This window comes from Trichosurus vulpecula, chromosome 8 (assembly GCF_011100635.1).
Source record: "Trichosurus vulpecula isolate mTriVul1 chromosome 8, mTriVul1.pri, whole genome shotgun sequence".
Taxonomy (NCBI): domain Eukaryota; kingdom Metazoa; phylum Chordata; class Mammalia; order Diprotodontia; family Phalangeridae; genus Trichosurus; species Trichosurus vulpecula.
The window spans coordinates 107,044,265-107,064,781 of NC_050580.1; the positions used below are offsets into that span (position 1 = coordinate 107,044,265).

The following is a 20,517-nucleotide window of genomic DNA, read 5'->3' on the forward strand; positions in this document are numbered from 1 at the left end:
ATCATATCATTGCCCTATTCAACAAACCCCTGTGGCACCCTATTTCCTTTAGGATAAAATATCAATTCCTCTATTTAACTTTTCAAGTCATTTACAACATGGCCCTATCCCACTTTTCCAGCCCTATTATATTTTACTCCCTTCCCCATACTCTATAATCTGGACAAACAGTTCTTGCTTTTCTCGTCTAATGACACACCTTCCATCTCCATGCTTTTACACAGACCTTCTCCTAGGCCTGATCATACCCCCTCCTCACCTCTGCATCTTAGAATCTCTTGTTTCCTCTTAAAACTCAATTCAAGGACCATGCTCTGTTGTTTTTTCAATCATTTTTCAATTGTGTCCAACTTTTTGTGACCCCATTTGTTTTGTTTCAGTTTTTTTTTGTCTGTTTTTGGCAAAGATACTGGTACCATTTCCTTCTCCAAATTATTGTACAGATGAGGAAATGGAGGCTAACAGGATTAAGCAACTTGCCTAGGGTCACCCAGATAGTCTGAGGCCAGATTTGATCTCAGAAAGATGAGTCTTCCTGATTCCAAGCTCAACACTCCATCCATTGTGTCACCTAGCTGTCACCTTCCACATGAGCCCTTTTCAGATGCCTCACCCCCCAACTGTTAATGCTCTTCCCCCTCCCTGAAATGTCCTGCATTTATTTTGTATATATGTCATATTATAAATCTAAATATATGCATATATGTGTACTTACCTGTGTACATATTATCTCTCCTAATTGAATATAAGCTTCTTGAGGTCAGAGACTGTTTAATTTTTGTCTTTGTGTCAGCATTGCCATGTGCAGTCCTGCACTGAATGGGAGGTTGGATTATGTGGCCCCAAATTTTCCTTCCAAATGCTGTTTCTATCATTCTAAATATTTTCAAGGATGTATGAAAGATGATAAAGTTGACAGGTGTTCTCCATTTCCCGAGACAATAGTGTAAAGAGAAATTCCCTTAAATTGCCACAAAGAGACTGAAGTCTAAGAAAAAGAACTTCTGAATTGAATAACTTCCCTCTCTGGTAGATAAAAATTTAGATGACTTAGTAAATAACTTTGCCTCCAATTTCGTACTCTGTAGAACAGAGAACATCTAAATGAGAGCACATCGGAGTCTGTTAGAATCCACTGTAGCTTCAATTGCTTTTTGGTACCTTAAATTGACTAAGATTCAAAATCAAAAGATGTGTGAGTTGTCAGCATCACAGAAAGTCCACCAAAGATCTTACCTCTAAATACAATTTCTATTAATCTCAGACACAGCCATTTGGAAGAAAAGTTATTCATTACCCCAAAAGGTTTCAGCAGTTTTTAGAAGGCCTGCCCTTTGTGAGGAAGGGATTGCAGTATTCTATAATGAAGAATTTAAAACTTCACTCATAATTTGGTGAAACTCCATCTTCCATCTAGTTCCTACTTCACAGCCCTAAATCTAATTCATCTCATAAAAGTGACTCATTGGTCAGAGAGCAACATATGTGATCAGCAAGGTAAAAGACAGAAGATTTGTGTTTTCTTTGCCTTGTGATGGCCAGGGGTCATGTTGGGAAATGACAGTACCAGGACTAACATAAAGGATCAGGTCCCATAAAACCATATATTTTGCTTATTGTTGCTGTTTGACCTGTTGTTACAAATCCTTAGAGTGTGATACAAACTTTTGCATCTCCCTCACCCTTATCAGCAGTTTGTGAGATTTTTCTTCTAGTGGCCTTGGAGAATCTAAGGAAGTACATGTTTAGAAGTACTTGACGAAAGAATTCTTATTGGCAGAGGGATAAAGGAACAGGAGATTTCTCTCTTCTCCCTCTCCCTGCCCCCACTGACTAGGCATCTAGACACAACTTGCCCAAAGGGAGACACCCCATTCAAAAGTTCATATATTCATTAGTTCAGTGTACAAATGAGGGAACAGTCATGGTCCATGAAACCACTGAAAAAAAATGGGTGACCGAGTCACCCAAGGGAGGAAGCAGCTTTGAGAAAGGAGACTCCCTAGAAGAGGAGTTAGTTTTAGTTAGTTAGTTAGAGAAGTTAGAGAAGACAGTTTTGGAGAAGAGTAGGTCCTGATAACTTAACTCAGCAAAATACCTAGCAGAGACACTGTGCCCAAGGGAAGTTGTTTGAGAGCTCTATGAAGGAAGAAGGAATTTCTAGGTCCTTTAGTTCCAGGAGTTGTCAGTTGCCAATTATATTTTACATACATGTATCTCATTAACACTACACTCTGAATTAATACCCGCTCTTCTCATGTTTATCATGTGTATTTGTGGGAAAATGTGCCCCAGGTTGATGCTTTAGAGCTGTTGTTTTTACCATGTCATCTCAGTGAATGCCTTTATTAAGAGTCAATTGAATCTACTGGCTGGTTGTTAATGGAGAGCACAGTACTGGGGGCTCATGAACTGAGTACCTTTCTCCATTGACTCTAAGGGTAGAGGTTACCGCTCCAGTGATTCATTGCTATTGTGTTAAATGTGTATTGGGAAAGTAGCTAAGATGCTATCATTCATTTTAGTAAAATATACATTTCAATAACCAACATGGATGATTTTGATGAAAATTATATTAGAATCTCATAGTAAATGAGAAAAAATACAATGCCCCCCATCACTTTTTATACACTGTTTTAAGAATGTGAAGACTTTAGAAATAATTCTAGACTTGTCACTTTTTCTTTCTCATTTTCCAGATAATCTAAAATCTAAAAGACCCTATCAAGAATTCTGGAATGTGAAGTGTATAGCTTCAAATTTATGTTTTCAATATCTTGTCTTAGTAACATTTTCTAATTTTTAAAAATATCTAACAATCTATTTATATATTTTAACTATGAGTGGAAATCCCCTCATTCTGATTTTCTATTTTAAATAGAAATGCAAATATGTATGCATATATACATACATACATACTTACATGTGTGTGTACATGCACTGTTCTTCATATTGATAATAGTTATCCTCTATTTTTTCTACCATTGGTCAAGGACTTGAGATGACAATATCTTGCCCCTAGAGTTTCTGGGATACAGAAATCTTAGGGCCATATTTTCATGCACTCAGCCTCCTTTTTCCCCATGAGTATTGGCTATACAGCCTTTGTGCCCCAGTCTCTTCCCTTACCAGCTACTTTTCCTCCTCCCTCTCTACCTCTCTCCCCCCTTACCCTAATTCTTCAGGTTAGCATGGAAACATTTTTCTGGATTTTTGCTTATTTTCTGAGAGACCCAGAGTCTATTTTAATTAGCCCCAAGGTGATGTGAAGTTTGACAGGTTTAGACAAGATTGACTTTGTATTGTCCTGTTATTAGGAAGCTATTCAAGATGCTCACTGTAAATTCAGATGTTTGTCCTGGGTACAGAATAAGGAGGAACAGGGATCAAGGTGGCTCTTAGACACAGTTCAAACTTTTCCTGTTCCAATCAGGATTCCCACATGGATCTGTCTGACCATTGGCTGCTGATAGATAGACTGCTGCCTCCTATTATCAGTAGTTTGGGCAGTGGTTTGACTGCATTATGTAAAGATGTTCAGTATCCTGGGATGTGGGAAAGGGGTGGAGAAAAAAAGGCTTTGTTTTATTTTACTGACAGTTCACAGGAACATGGATTGAAATTGATGTGATCAGACTAGTGATGCTGTATCTGCTGATTACCTAGATGGAAAGAATATTGGCTGGCACTGAACCTGGCACAAACGTTCCCTTAAATCTGATTGTTCTGGCTAGAAGGGAACTGAAAGTTGTCCAGAGAGAATCTCCCAGCTGAACTGAAATGAATGATGAGTGCTTAGTGATAAATGGAAAGTAAGGCAATCCATAGATGAATTAATAAGGGGCAGGGAGAATGAAGCTTCAGTGGTGTGGGTGAAGGGGTAAAAGCATAAAGGATATACCAGTCAAACCTGGGAGAAATAAATAAAAGAGGCAATCTGGGTTTGTAGAAGTTTGCAGGAATATTGGTTTGGTTATGTTTTACTGGGCCATTTCTATAGAAGGGAATTTCTATGTTGTGTGTGTGTGTGTGTGTGTGTGTGTGTGTGTGTGTGTGTGTGTAGAGAAAGAGACAGACAGATGGACAGACAGACTTAGCATGGTGGAAAGACTCAGATTCTCAAAGACCTGATTTTGACACATAATGACTGTATGACCCTGAATAAATAATTTAATTAGCAGATGATACTCTACAATGGTAAAGGAATTTCTTCATTGGGAATTTCCTATATCAATGGCATTACATGTCCAATGCAATCTTTATTATAGTTGGCAATAGACCTTATTATACTTGATGCTGGTTCTTTGTGATTTGTGAAGAGAGTAGCATGTTACCCATTAAAATCATATTTTTTCTTCTCATCCAACACCTTCAGATCCTTCTAATATCACTTTCAATGATGTACTGGAATTTGTTATGAGTTCCAGCCAATAGTAGATATTATCCCCTGAGCGTTAGTCACTGGGATTCCAAACAGAACTAATTAGAAGACAACACCCAGGTACCACCTTCAAAGGCAATATTAGCATGAAGCAACACTAGGACATAGTACCTTTGGTAAAGTCATTTTTCATCATTTCTTGGTTTGTAGCCCTCTCTTCATGCTAATATTAGTATGGATGGTTTTAAAATATGAGCAATCTGAGTGAGGGAAGAGAACCAGGAGAACACTGTACACAATTACAGATACATGGTATCTGTGATGACTAACACTGATAGACTTGGCTCTTTTCAGCAATGCAAGGTTCTAAGACAACTCCAAAAGACTCATGATGGAAAAAGCTATCCACATCCAGAGAAAGAATTACGAAGTCTGATGCAGATTGAAGCAAACCATTTGCTTTCTCTTTTTTTGTTTTTGTTTTTTTTCTTCTTCTTTGTGGTTCATTCCATTGGTTATGATTCTTCTTTACAACTTGACTATTGTGAAAATGTTTAATGTGAAGGTATATGTAGAACCTATAAAGGATTACATGCCATCTTGGGTGGAGAATGGGGAAGAGAGGAAGGGGGAGAAAATTCGTAACTCAAAAACTTTTGTAACTGAATGTCATAAACTAAAATTAAATAATTTTTTTTAAAAATATGAGCAATCCAAGATTATTAAAGAACAGTACCTAGATCTGACTTAGACTTTCATTAGAATAGGGACCACATTTATTTAACTACACATAGTGGACACTTCTTGAATCTCCAGCACCTAGTACAGCGTGTGGTACATAGTTCTTGCTTAATAAATGCTTAATGCTAAATGATTGAGAATTGTTTATTAAATTGGATTGATTCTGCCTAGTTAGTGATGAATTAAGGAGATGGGGCACAGCCTTAGAGTTCACATTAAAAGGAAAGAAAGTATATGAGAATGTATCTCATAGCATGAAGGAAATAATCTTGGGAATGATTCATTCAGCAAGCATGTATTAATTGCTGATTCTGTATGGAGCACTTATGCTCAGCGTTGGGGAAAACGCAAAGATTAAATCAGACATTGCTACTACCCTTATGGAAGTTGTGATGTAATAGATAAGTCTACAATTCAGAATATACTGGTGCATAAGAAGAGTATCAAGTGCTAGGAGATGAGCCCATGGAGAGATTCTTCAGAATATAAAGGATGTTTCATGAATTTGCATATCAATGCAAATGCATATGCAATTAGGAACTATCAGTCTCTGTGTTTTTATTTGGTCAATACCATTCTAATGTTCTAAACTGTGAGGGATACATTGAATAGGCAGCAGATCGTTATGCTATGTGATTTTATCCATTGGACTAAGAGATCTCTGGGAATAGATGCCCCTTGGCTTCTTTTCCCTGGAGCAGAAATAACAAGTGATAAGTTTCTGCTACCACTGAAAGGAGTGGATAACAGGGGGGCCTGTCCAGTGGAGCCAATGCAGATAGGACTGTGATGTGTGTGCCTGTGACGCATGTCTCCTGGTATGTTTGCATTGGTGTGGATGATGAGTGGTGATTTGACAGGACTGGAGAATATCCACCTTCCTTTGGGAAAAGAAGATTAATTAATGATGATAAAGAACACTATGGCTTAATAGACAGTGACAGTTGGCCCAGCAAGGATGAAAATCGTTGTGATCATGCTGAAGCCACCTGCTTGGCATACACAGAACATATAAATCTTATGCAAGGCAAACCTAGGGGAAGTATAAACATACGTAGCCAGTAATGGTACATATGCATGTATGTGCATGAAGTTATGTGTGTTGTGAAACAAAATTCAAATTGTATTTTGCAAAATGAAACCATGCAGACATTATACTGTAACTCCAATTAATTTAATTCAGTTAGACAGTCATTTATTAAGGATTTGCCCCATGAAATCTCATGCTAAGAGCTAGAGAATACAAAGAGAACACACCATAGGAGCTGCCCTTTAGGTGCTTACAGTCTGGTGGAAGGAAACAAAGCATGTATATGCCAACATAACTATAAAAAATTAGAACATGAAGATGTATTCTGAAGATTTGCAAACAGAAAAGAAGAGCTATTTCCTAGGTAGTCTTTTCTCCTCTCCCCATCTGTTAGTACTCTCTTCTTCCTCGTTATAATTATTAATTATCTGCATAAGTAGTTTTTACACAGATAATTATAATGCAAAGACTGCAAACTCCTAAAGGGAAGGAAATGTTTTATTTTTGTCTCTTTCTTTGTATCCCCAGTGCCCAGAACGGTGTCTTGTAGTAGTAAATGCTATATTAACATTTATTCAATGTATTGGAGTGAATTAAAAGGGAACCAAAGAGATTGTTTAAATGTTGATTGCTTTAAGGAAAGGCTGTGAGTCACAGATGCAACACAGAAAAGATGAAAAACACATTTATCATCAGATATCTAAATTCATCTTCATCATACAAGACTCACGTCTTGTTGGACTGTCAGTGTCTTTTTAGGACAGTAGCAGAGGGGATTTAGGTGAAATTATAAGCTCAAGGATTCTCTGAAAGCTAGAGCAGCACTGGGGATTCATCGTCTTATGTTTGGCTATTTATAGTCTGATACTAAGCTTGCCCCTAGATATTCCTCTGCTTTCTCAATGAAAATAGTCCATCTCCAAATCCCCAAATAAATTACACCAATTGAAGTATTATCTTATTTGATATTAATCATGGTGTACCCTCTCCCTGCCATTTCCTGAGTCACTTCAAATGCTGACTTTTGGATTATTTTAATTTAGTTTCCAGCAAAATTCATTGAGAGGAATAGTTTCTTTCATTTAACAGAGGCAGATGTAGGCAAAAGTCTTTGGCTATGTAAGTCCAACAACTCAGTGGAATCAGAGAAGGTCAGGTTAGATAAGAATGGAATGCATTTCCCCATGAGAAGCCCATCGCATCTTCTATGAGGTTGAGTCCTCTTATCTTGGTACCTCCCTTCTAGGGTAGCATGGTTAAAATAAATATTATGTTCCTCATCCCACTTTTAATTTTTTTTTTTACTCCAAACATGTTGATATTGCTGCTGGAAAAGGCGTGTTTCCTAATTAAACATGAATATACAATTCAGGGCTGCTAGGTAATATTTAGTATTTTATTTTCTCCCAGTTATATGTAAAAACAATTTTAACATTTGTTTTTGAAACTTTGAGTTCCAAATTCTCTCCCTTCTTCCCTACCTATCCCTCTACCCCATTGAGAAGACAAGCAATTTGATATAGGGTATACATGTGTAGTCATGCAAAACATATCCCTAATAATCATGTTGTAAAAGAAAATATAGACCAAAATAAAACTCTCAGGAAAATAAATAAAATTTTAAAAAGGTATGCTTTCATCTGTATTTGGACACCCATCAATTCTTTCTCTGGGGATGGATAGCATTTTTCATCACAAGTCCTTCACTCTTGTCTTGGATCACTGTACTGCTGAGAATAGCTAAGTCATTCACGACCTATCATTTTACAATATTGCTGTTACTTTGTACAAGTACTTTTCATTTTGAATCAGCTTATGTAAGTCTTTCCATATTTTTCTGAGAGCGTTCTGCTCATCATTTTTTATCATTTCTTATATCACAATGGTACTCTATTGTAATTATATACCACTATTTGTTCAGCTATTCCCCAATTGATGGGCGTCCCTTCAATTTCTAATCTTTTTCCCCTCAGAAAAGAGCTGATAAATTGTTTTTTGTACATATAAGTCCTTTTCTTTTTTTTTTTAATCTCTTTTGGGATACAGACCTAGCAGTGGTATTGCTAAGTCAAAAGGCCCTCTGGGCATATTTCCAAATTGCTCTATAGAATGATTGAATCAGTTCACAACTCCACCAACAGTGTATTAATGTTTCATTTTTCCCACACCCCCTCCAGCATTGGTCATTTTCCTTTGCTGTCCTATTAGGCAATCTAATAGGTATGCCATAGTACTTCAGATTTGTTTTAATTTGCATTTCTCCAATTGATCATGAGTTAGAGTATTTTTTCATATAGCTATAGAAACCTTTGATTACTTCATCTGAATACTGTTCTTTTGATTATTTATCAATTAGGGAATGGCTCTTATTTCTTATAAATTTGACTCAGTTCTCTATATGTTTGAGAAATGAGGCCTTTATCAGAGAAACTTGCTTCAAAAATTTTTTCACAATTACTATTGCTAACAGTATTTCCCTCTATCATATTCCCCCCTATTTATTCTATTCTCTCTCTCCTTTCACCCTGTCATCCTCTAAAGTGTTTTGCTTTTGACCACCCCCTCCCCCAATTTGTCCTCCCTTCTATCATCTACCCCACTTCTCTTATCCCCTTCTCCTCCTATTTTCTTGCAGTGTAAGATAGATTTTTATACCCAATTGAATGTGTATGTTATGCCCTCTTTGAGCCAATTTTGATGAAAGTGAGGTTCAATTGCTCCCCTTTACCCTCCTCCTCTTTCCTTTCACTTGTAATATTTTCTTCTTGGTATGGGAGCTCTGGAATTTGACTATAATAATCCTAGGAGCTTTCATTTTGGGATCTATTTTAGGAAGTGATCAGTGAATTCTTTCAATTTCTATTTTGTCCTCTTATTCTAGATTATCAGAGCAGTTTTCCTTTGTGATTTCTTGAGAGATAATGCCTAGACTCTATTTTTAAAAAAAATTTTATTTTAGCCTCAAGGGACAGAACACAAATACAGAATAGAGAAAAGAAACTAAACATATCATAAACTTAAATATTGAAACTTAAATACAAAGTAAGAAATAAAAAAAATGTGTGCATAGCAGAATATGAGAGGATTCAAAATATGTAACAATAAGTTTTTATTCCAAGAAAGCCTGTACGATAAATAGTACACATTGTGTTGAGAATTGTCCATCTTTTCTTTGCTTCCTTGTGATTTTTCTTTTGTTCTCTGCTGTGCACTTTTACTTAATTCTTTTCCCCCCTCACACCATCCTCCTAGAAGGCTACAATAAAGTTTACATATGTTTCTCTATAGCTATTAGACTCCATTTTTGATCGTGGTTTTCAGGTAGTCCAATAATTTTTAAATTTCTTCTCCTGGATCTATTTTCTAGGTCAGTTGTTTTTCCAGTGAGATATTTCACATTGTCTAGTATTTTTTTTTATTCTTTTGGTTTTGTTTTATTGTTTCTTGATTTCTCAGAAAGTCATTAGCTTCCATTTGCTCCATTCTAATTTTTAAGGAATTCTTTTCTTCACTGAGCTTTTGTACCTCCTTTTCCATTTAGTCCATTCTACTTTTTAAGGAATTTTTTTTTTCTTCAGTGAATTTTTGCACCTCTTTTTTCATTTGTCCATTTCTGCTTTTTAAGGCATTCTTTTTCTCATTGGCTTCATGTACCTCTTTTAGCATTTGCCCTATCATGTTTTTTTTAAGGTGTTATTTTCTTCAGTATTTTTGATTGTCTCCTTTACCAAGCTGTTGACTTATCTTTCATGATTTTCTTGCAGCATTCATTTCTCTTCCCAATTTTCCTTCTACCCCTCTTACTTGATTTTCAAAATATTTTTTGAGCTCTTCTGTGACCTAAGTCCAATTCATATTTTTCTTGAAAGCTTTGGATGTAGGAGCTTTGACTTTGTTGTCTTCTTCTGAATGTGTGATTTGATCTTTCTTTTCACCATAGTAATTTTCTATATTCGGAATTTGTTTGTTTTTTCCTATTGTTTCCTCATTCTCCCAGCTTATTACTTGACTTTTAACTCTTTGTTAAAGTGAGGCTCTGCTTCTGGGGTGGTGGGTATACTGTCCCAAACTTACAGGTTTTTGTGCAGCTGTTTTCAGAGATACTTCTAGGGACATGTAAGTTTTTAGTTCTTCCAAGGTCGTGTGATCTAAAGGGAGGTGTTTACGACTTTCCTGGCCTATGGTCTTATCTATGAGTGACCATAAACACTCTGTGCTAGTGTTCCTCCTCACCCTGGGACTGCCACCCAGGACTGTGACCTGGATCTGAGTATGGGCAAAGCAACAGGGTCTCTCCTCAGTGCTAACAAAGAGACCCCTGTAATATCCTTCTAACCAGTTGTTCAACCTCCTTAGCATCTGGACTGAGAGCTCTGGAAGTAGCTACTGCTACTGATGATTCACGGGCATGCAAGGCCTGCTCCTGGTTTGCTGGGGCCAGGGCTGTACTGGTGTGGCCTGCACTAGACTGCATTCCTTTCTCACCCTAGTAAAACAGATCTTTCCTTCAGTCCTTCTGTGTTGGCTTGGGCTGGAAAATTGTTTCACTCAATCTTTTTATTGGTTCTGCCAATCTAGCATTTGTTTACAGTCATTATTTCTTTAAATAATATTTGGAGGGGCTTGGGGGAGAGCTCGAGAGAGTCCCTGCCTTTACTCCACCTCAAAAGCATTGGCTTTGCCTCAAAAGCACATCTACTTCTTCTTCTTTTTTTTTTTTTTTTAGCACATCTACTTCTGCCTAGGTACCATAAAATAGAATTTATAGAGACCAAGAATCCAAAAATAAGAGGATGGTAGTCCCTCTACTGGAGAGAAAGCATTGTGAAGTAGAGAGTCTGTCACCATACACTGCCTTGGTCAGACAACCTTGTATTCATTTTTGGGTGCCAATTACATAGTACCTTGATAAGGTGGAGAATATTCTGAAGAGGGCACTCAGGATGGTGAAATTCATGCCACAGAAGGACCATCTGCAAGAACTAGCAATGTTTAAGCTGGAGAAGAGAAAACTTTAGGCATGAATTATGTGTGTGTGGTGGTGGGGATGACAATTATCTTCAAGTATATGAAGGACTGTCATGTGGAAAAGAGATTAGATTTATTCTGTTTAGCCCCACAGCATAGAAGCAGTAGATGGAAGTTATAAAAGCCTAATGACCACTTGTCAAGTATTGGTAGAGAGGAGATTGATTTTTAAGTAGAGGTTGAAGTAAATAAATAGCCCTTGAGTGCCTTTCCTTTTAAATCTATGAAATCGCTAATTTGGATTTTGTATAAGGAAGCATTAGGTAGCTAGGTGGCACAGCATGCCAGTCCTGAAGTCAGGAGGACTGACTTCAAATTCAGCCTCAGACATTTAGTAGCTGTGTGACACTGGGCAAGTCACTTAACTTTATTTGCCTCAGTTTCCTCATCTGTAAAATTAGCTGGAGAAAGAAATGGGAAACCAATCCAAAATCTTTGCCAAGAAAACTCCATGGACATTATGGTCCAAGGCAGGGGTGGGAAACCTACGGCCTCAAGGCTATATGTGGCCCTCTAGGTCCGTCCTCAAGTGCAGCCCTTTTACTGAATCCAAAGTTGACAGAACAAATCCCCTTAATAAAAGGATTTATTCTATAAAATTTGGATTCAGTCAGAAGGCCATACCCAAGGACCTAGAAGGCAACATGTGGTCTCGAGGCCACAGGTTTCCTACCTGTGGTCCAAGGAGTCAAGAAGAGTTGGACATGACTGAAGACTGAAGAGCAATAAAATAAGGAAGCATGAACTAAATTACTGAAAATGATGATTTATGGAATGCTTTTGAGTGATGTTGTGAAATTATAACTTTTAAGTAGAGGAACTATATGCATACAGTATATACTAATTTTTATCCATTCCTTCTTTTAATCCATATTATTAAGAGCATATGTATAAGGACATCTATTATGCCCTAAGGGTCACTCTAAGATAGAGAGTGAGTTGTACACTCCCAGTGCATAGCTGACAGTCCCTAAAGCCCCAGGAGGAGGTAAACAACAACAGTAATAATACCTAGCATTTATATACATTTTTAAGTTTTGCAAAGAGTTTTACATATGTTAACTCATTTTGGCACCTTGGGAAAACATCTAGGTAATCTCGCCCTCATTTCAGTTCTGTCTCTGGAAGATTGCCTTCTCAGAATTCACTTCTCCTGTAGTCCATTATCCCTCCCGCTCCCACCCCTTCAGATCTATACCGTGACACATGGATAAACTGATCTACCAGGGAAGTTCATTCTCCCAAAGGACATACAAAATAGGACCCACATAAAGAACAAGATTAAAAAAACTTACATGAAAGCAGAAGAGGTTTGACTACTGGAGAAAGTAGGCCTAGGATCCCTGGAAACAAGACCTACTTTGATGGATCATTAAGACTAAGCACTACCAGTGTAGCTACTCTAACAAACACCCAGTAACCTAGGAGAAGGGCAAGTGCAAAATGTTTCTCCTTAATGAGTCTTTATGGTCAAATTCTGAGCCAATTACATCTCTGAAATGTCTCCTTCTATACTTCATTCGTTGTACCCTAGTTCTGAAGGTTTTGGAAAAGAGCATCAAGATTCTGTTTATTACATCATACGATCCATACTTCTTCATTTGCCTCAGCCCTGAGCTGATGCAGCCTGTGGGAGGGGATGTGATTCCTCTGGTAGTACTATGTCAATTGAGTTTTGTCCCATTAATTATTTCCCAGAACAAAACATCCATTCCTGACCACCACTTCTTTATATGTGTTGCCCTTTCCTATTAGAATGTAAGCAGCTTGAGGGCAAAGACTGCTGCTTTGATATTTCTATCACCAATAGGAGCACAGTGTCTGGCACATAGTAAATGCTTAATAAGTGTTCATTCATTCTTTGAAAGCCGGATGTTAATTATTTCCAAAGGTATGAGGGTAAGAGATAGATTTGGAGGGCTGGGGAGAACAAGGACAGTTGCTTGTGGTGAAGAGCAAACCACTCTTTTTAAGTTTTTTTTTTTCAATTGGCTATGTTCAAATGGTGTTAACTAATTTATGCTATCATTCTGGAGTGTACTAAAATAAGAATGACAATGTTGATGGAATAGTGAGTTTTGTCTCATCACTCAGCCATATTTGTGAACAATTGAATTACTAGAACCACGGGCAATATATAAATCAAGTTCACCTGGTCTTGAAGTCATACTGTACACTCAAAGAAAACTAGAAAGACACCACAGGGTTTGCTGGGCAAATCCAATCTGACTTACATATTGGTATGAATCTCCTGCTTCCTGCCCAATGGAATCCACTGCCTAGTCCCCCTCAAATTTTGTGAACTCCTCAAGGTTCACCTAGTCATGCTCTCTAGGCTAGATCTGAGTCTGTTATTTCGTTTCTGGGGGAAAAATCTCCTTTCAAATTGATGTATTTTTCAGCCATGTCAATTTCTCCCAGGTAGCAGGGATAAAGGGAATGTTCTTGGCTAACAAGAAGATTGACAACCAAGTGAAGACTTTCATCACATACAACAAAGGCAGAGACTGGAGGTTGCTACAGGCTCCTGACACTGATCTGAGAGGGGACCCTGTACATTGCCTACTGGTAAGTCTCCACATTTAAACAAACTTTTCCTCGGGTAACAGTGTGAATACACTAGGTATGAGAGAGGAAATAAGCTGACCCACCTCACCTTTTGAGGAAGAGCTAACTTACTCAGAAAAGGAGGGTAGAAGGGAATAAGGACACAGTAGGTATTTATATTCACAGTTCTTAGCGTAGTGGCTGGGACATGGTAAGCACTTAATCAATATGAATTGAATTGTAGCAGAACCTTTCAGAGGTATATAAGTGACCAAAATGATATGAAAGTATTAACAGCATCATATTGGTTTAGTCTCTTGAATTGTCTGATTTAGGATTCTCTCCTTGATTGTGACACTGAAGGGAAATTTATGGGAGAATTTAGTAGTTGTCCAGCATGACAGGGACATTCTACCAACATCCCTACCTTTCCACTAGTACCCCTTTTATGATTTGATCATTCATTGACTTTTCCTAAGCATTCTTGAACTTGCATCTCTGTCTAGTCTCCACTGCTTCTGAGGGGTAAGAAGCATCATTTATTTGTTTTTTTTATCCTCCATGGTACAAATTAAGGGAGTAGTGTGGGGTTGTTCCCCATGTTGGTGGAAAGAGGGTTGGACTTACATTTAGGAAGTCCTGAGTTCAGTTTCTGCCTCTGATAATTACTTAGCTCGGTGACTATGGACAAGTTATTCGGCCTCTCTGAGACTCAGACAAATCTCTTAAAACTACTTAAGTTTATCAATGCGTCTGTGTGTGTAGAGGTGGAGGAAAATTCTACACTAAGGAAATCATAGGCCCTGAATGTATAAAGTTGAACTCCATTTCAGTTGTTTTAAAAATCAGTCGACAAAAATTGAGTGACTATGTTCTGGGTCAGAGAAGGTCATGGAGAGAGGGAGAGAGGGAGAGAGACAGAGAGAGGGAGAGGGAGAAGGACAGGGAGAGAGAGAGAGAGTGGGAGAGGGACTAGGAGAAGGAGAGGGAGTGGGAGAGGGAGAGGGAGTAGAAGTGGGAGATGGAGAGGGAGTGGGAGAGAGAGAGGCAGAGGGAGTGGGAGAGAGAGAGGCAGAGGGAGTGGGAGTGGGAGGCGGAGAGGGAGACAGACATACTTTAACAACAACAACTTTAAGATATGACTAGAAGCTCCTTTAGGAGCTTCTAATCCAGTTGAGGAAATGAGACTTAGATATACGAACCAACCAGAGAACAACATAAGCCAGTGTACCATTAAGGACTAAATTGTGTGGGACAGACTGAAATCAATGCAGAATTTCGGAAAAGAGAGATGCTTCAATATCCAAAGAGTAGCTCTGAGTCTTAGTGTTCTGAGATTTGATGAATAAGGTCACATTTATCCTATCAGTATGATTGCCTAGACCAGTGGTTCTTAACATGATCTTGTATTTAAAAAAAAATGCATATTTTAAATGTTTTAATTTTTTTTAATAACTAGGTATTTTGATAACCAGATATCAGTATGGTTTCCTTTATAATTCTTCACATTGTATTTTATGCATTTAAAGGTATCATTTTGAGAAGTATTCTATAGGATTCAAAATAGTAAGGTCAGTGACACAAAGAAAAGTTGAGGTGATAATCTAAGCTGATCAAGGAGTCTTTTTGAAAAACTATCCCATGCCACTGTCATTGAGTCACTTTTGCTCATTACAAGATATTGAAAACAATGGCCTGACTTTAGTTCTTGCATTGAATATTTTCAGTGTCACTGCATCTCACAGGAATATCTTCCACTCAGCCTTCATCAGAATTACTGGGATGATGGTAGTGGTAGTGGTGGTGGGGGTGGGGGTGGGGGTGGTGAACCCTACTCCTGCATTGCTGTGAGTGTGTTGTCCTAGGGGAAGGATAGAGTTGTTGGTAGCTCTAACTAACCACCTCCTAATAGCCATTCTGTCCTGGCCCATATTAAGGGCCAGCAAATGTTGCACTAGCACAATACCTTGATCATCAGTATGGTCCTTCATTCCTAGGAAGTATTATGAAAAACAGTTGCCAAAGAGATATAATTGACCACAGTGGAGTAGGGCTCTGATTGGCCATTCTGGAGTACAACATAAAACCAGAAATGGAGTCTTGGAAATCGTGATTGTACTTTATATTAGCACATAGTGAAGTTGACATAATGGGGGATCAATACTTATTTGATGACTGATCATTATTGGAAGGAAGGAGTTTTGCTGAAGAGAAATACCCAAATACACAACTCAGGATCTAGCCAGGGTATGCTGAATCTGAGCTCTTGATCTTAAGCTGACCTTGAAGTTCAAAAATAATTGTTAGGGTCATTAAGACTGGAGAAAAGATTAATTAAACTGACTAAGATAAACAGCTCCCTGGAGCCTTCCTCCTCCCTCCTCCCATTAACCCAGGCACTTGCCTGCTTTAAATTTGTTTCACCACAGGCTTTGGAAGAGCCAGAGAAGGAGGGGGCAGTGAGCTGGGCCAGAGACTAAAATCACTCTGTAAAAACCTGCCAAAGACAGAAAATAGGATCGAAAATCTTTGAGCTCTAGGAGATTCAGAGTGTTAACAACCTACTTTGGGCCCAGGAGCTGGTGGCTGACAGTGAGGAGATAAAGAGCGATTTGAGATTGTGAGTACTTGGAGAGTGACAGTGTCACCGCCAGCCCAGCCGAGTGATTAGAAAAGAGATTTTCCAGCAGGGCTGCCTCAAATGTGGAACAAGTTCAGAATTACAGCCCCAAATGGAAAGTTCCTTGTAAAATGCATTCTATAGAAATAAGACATCCAGGATAATTTGGGACCATATTTTAAGGCCTTTTAGACTGATTACCTGCAGGGCTCAGCAGGGATTCTTTCCTCCACAGACTGCTTTGTGCAATTAGACAGGGGTATTACTAGGGCAGGGCTCACTACCTTCCAAAGTCTTGGGATTGTGCTTTTGAGGGGCAGCATGTGAGACCAGCTGAACTCATTACAAATTCTTGGTCCCTAGGGAAAATATAGCACTTAATAAAAGGAAGGCACATTTTCCAGTAAATATAGTCAGTAGTTCCCTGAAAGGGCTGGCACTAGGAAATTGGATGCTCTGGGGCAAACCTTGGTTGTGTATCTCCTTCCCTCCCTTTCCCTTCCCACCCCGCCCTCCATGTACCATGAGGTACAAATTAGTGTTAGAGAGGTAAGTATGACCCATTTATGCCCCATTAGCTATGGGCCTCCCTCCGTATTTTGCTACTGACTCTTAGATCTTGTATCTAGGGCTTTATTTGGCCCAGTTAGGGGAACATTCTGTTTCTCACAATATCTGCTGCCCCGTGATCATACAGTTTGCAAATATGGTAATTCTAAATCCATTCCTTACTTCAGACTTATTCTTAATAGATGGAATACTGGTCCTTGGTCCTCCTGACTGTAAGGGACAAACTGGTACTAGGGTGAAAATACATAAAGATTGTGACTGCAGGCTGGAGGTTCTTCTGTGTCTTTAGTGGGCAGGGTCCACCTCTTCAATCTCTTTGGATCTCTGCATGAAGAAAATAAAGGCAACTTAAAGAAAGAAGTTTGAGTAGGAAGTTTAAAGACCTGAATTTCATCCTATCTCAACACTGACAACCTGTATTATCATAGACAAATCTATGTGGGCCCCAATTTCCTGGTCTGAATAGCAAGATTAAATAATTTTTAAGGCACCTTCCAGATCCAACGAGCTTTAGCTCTCTAACTAGAAAAGGACTAGATACACAGTAGATATTCAATATTTGATTTATTAGCTGCTTGATAATATAGAAATACCTCTTAAATATCACTGATTACAGTGGGGGTGAGTGAGGGAAGAGGGCCATTTTGTTTGGGACTACTCTGTCTTTCCTCTACAGCACCCCAAAAGATTGCTAATGTGGCTTCTTTACTAAGTCAGTTTCTGGAGTTATTATGTGATTAATATTCTCAGTTTTCTATCTCTGCTTCTTCTTGATGGTGAGGAGAGAGAAGAATGTTCACGAATTTTCTAATAACCAGCATGATGGGAACTGAATTCCTGTCTTCTTCTGGGAGTATTTCTTGACATACAGAATAACAGCTGCTACCATGGACAAGGCTTCCAAAATGTATGATGTAGTACAGTACTGGATTTGGATTCTGGCAGAACTAGGTTCAAATCTACCTCCAATATATATATTTACTGTTTAACTATGGGCAAGTCACTTAGCTAGTCTGAGGATAAAGCAATTTAGATTTTTAATTATTGGATTGTGATCTATGTTGTTGAAGGTAGTTGTCACTGGGAGTGTCTACTGCACTGAAATCCATACTCACCTGAAAAGGAGGGCTGCCAAATCATTGAGTTTTAGTTTGTCTTCCTTTTCAGATCATCATTCAGGGGCTGGAAGATGATTTCCCAAGTATTTATGTAGACTCTGTACTTTGATGCAGAGGGGAATAAAAGAAAAGTCACAGAACATTCTCCTTGTACCAGCTGGGGGCAATCCAGGACCACAAATGAGAGTGCAGAGGAAAGAGCACTGCAAAGATCATTTGTTAATGTTTCTACTCAAGCTGGCATCAGTGCCTCTTATAATAGCAGATCCAGGCAGCCAAAAGCCATGGCAACCATACCACACAGCAGTCAGGAATGAGAAAAGTCAGCTTCCTTTTAATGGCATTCCTAGTTTGCACATCAACACAATGCCCTGGATCAGATGTCCGTAGACCTGTGGGGATCTTAAGTGATTGGGCTGCACGCTGGTTCCACAGAAGAGGAGTAGTCAGAAAATTCCAGTAAAGGCACCTCTTCAGTGGAGGTTGCCAGTCATTCCAGAGTGTGGTTGCATTCTCAGTGTGACACTCCACGTGTGTCCCAACCCTCATGCCCCATCATCCTATTTGTTATGCCTCATGCTGTTAACTTCTTGGGAGGAGATCAGAGGCCTCAGCTCTATGATTAGCCTTTAGACCCAAAATTGCCCAGAGTTGAAAGTTAAAGGGATGATTCCTCCATTTGTAAATTAAATATATGTGTGTATACATATGCGTGTGTGCATGTAAACATAAGCACACATAGAGGCAACTAGATGACTTGATGAACAGAGTGCTTGGCCTGAAATCAGGAATACCTGAGTTCAAATGTTGCCTCAGACGCTTACTAGCTGTGTAACCCTGAGCAAGGCACTTAACCTTTGTTTGCCTTAATCCAATGGAGGAGGAAATGACAAACCCCTCCAGTATCATTACCAAGAAAACTCCATGGATGATATAGTCCACAGGGAAATGAAGAGTCAGACATGACTAAACGACTGAACAACAATGTATATTATAGATATTATATATATATACACACATACATATATACACACATATATGCATACACACATACATGTATACGTGCATATATGTGCACATACGCATAAATATATGTGCAATTGTTAAAATATCTCACTTCAATTAAAAAAAAATCCTTATCAAATTCCCAATTCCTCTTTCTGTATCTGTCATTGTCATTCACGTAGAAGAAATTTCCTGGGTGGTTCCTGCCTTCCCATAACTAGACTCTCACCAGGGAAATAAATAAAAAAAAATAGGAATCACAGACAAATTAAATGAAGTTCGGAAAAGACATAGACAAGCAAGATATCTTTGAATCTAACATGTTGAATTTATTATATACTTTTAAAAAGCCAATTTGTATATTATGGAAATTCATGATTTCAAATGCAATGCTAATTTTCTATTCTTTGTATACATAAATATTCATGTCTGTTTTTATTTTAAATTTCATAATAATTAAAATTTAAAATTCAATAAAAAAACACAAAACAGCAACACTAATTAAATAGAAATACAGGAATGGCACATTTTCAGGAGTACCATGATGGTGACAAAAAGGAAAGTCTGAGCATGGTTTCATCCATAATGGGAGTTGGGGCATCTATCCCTCAGAGTGCCCAACATTTTTGTGTGTTGAGGAGAAAGGCCCTGAGAGAGGGATACTATAGCATCAGAATCTTGAGTGGAATGCCACACAGCATCTTTGGCCAGGAAAATACAACATGAGGCAAGGCTTAAGAAAATAACCACTGTGGGGAGAAAGTGTCACCTTCTGGGGAGGATACACCTACACCCCAGAATGCATAACTTCCTCCCTGATGTTGATGATCTGGGGCAAAGCCTCATCTATCCCATCTCAGTTAACATTCTGGCCTTTATAATTATGGTAGGACATGATAACATGGAAATCCTTTTTTTTCTTTGTCTTTTTTTTAATTGAATAGGAAACTTTCAGGCAGAAGAGAGCCTATGTCTGAGTCTCTATGCTGCTGGTAGCTGAAGACCACTACTCTAATTCAGTGCCACATTCCAACTCCTCTGCCTTTTTTGTTTCTATCTTCCTCATTCATTTTTAGTTTGCCATTTACCCTGTCCCATATAAATTTAATCATTGTATCTCTGCTGCGCTCTGAATTTTTCCTGGTTGTAACTCTGACAGAGCAGAATAAAAGTAATAATGGAGCTACAGTGGTGATTCCAAAAACCTACGCTGATAAGATTAGAAAGTAATCATCCTGATGGAAGAAAAGGAGTGGGGGTTTCAAGCACAAACTTGTATTTTTGACGACTTAGTAGCAAAGCACTTCTTAAGGAAATGCCTATAAGATTTATTGTGCTTTTTTGAAAACTGCTGATATTTTAATCAAGGGACATGATAAAAACTCAGGGAGAAATTGTAAAAGTTGCTTAAAATTTCATTGAAATTGTTACTGCAAGTACCACCTGTTTATTAGGATAGCGTCTATGTTGAATAATA

The 20,517-nt window shown here is 38.3% G+C and overlaps 1 protein-coding gene across 6 annotated transcripts in view; it reads left to right on the forward strand.

The window, feature by feature from the left end:
* The window catches only part of SORCS1 (sortilin related VPS10 domain containing receptor 1), a 719,989-nt gene that overhangs the window by 561,525 nt on the left and 137,947 nt on the right, over nucleotides 1-20,517 (forward strand). For all 6 annotated transcript variants that reach the window (XM_036735441.1, XM_036735437.1, XM_036735435.1 and 3 more), the window contains one exon: nucleotides 13,602-13,748. In XM_036735441.1, coding sequence (XP_036591336.1) covers nucleotides 13,602-13,748 — 147 coding nt within the window. The remainder of the gene's footprint in view (nucleotides 1-13,601; nucleotides 13,749-20,517) is intronic.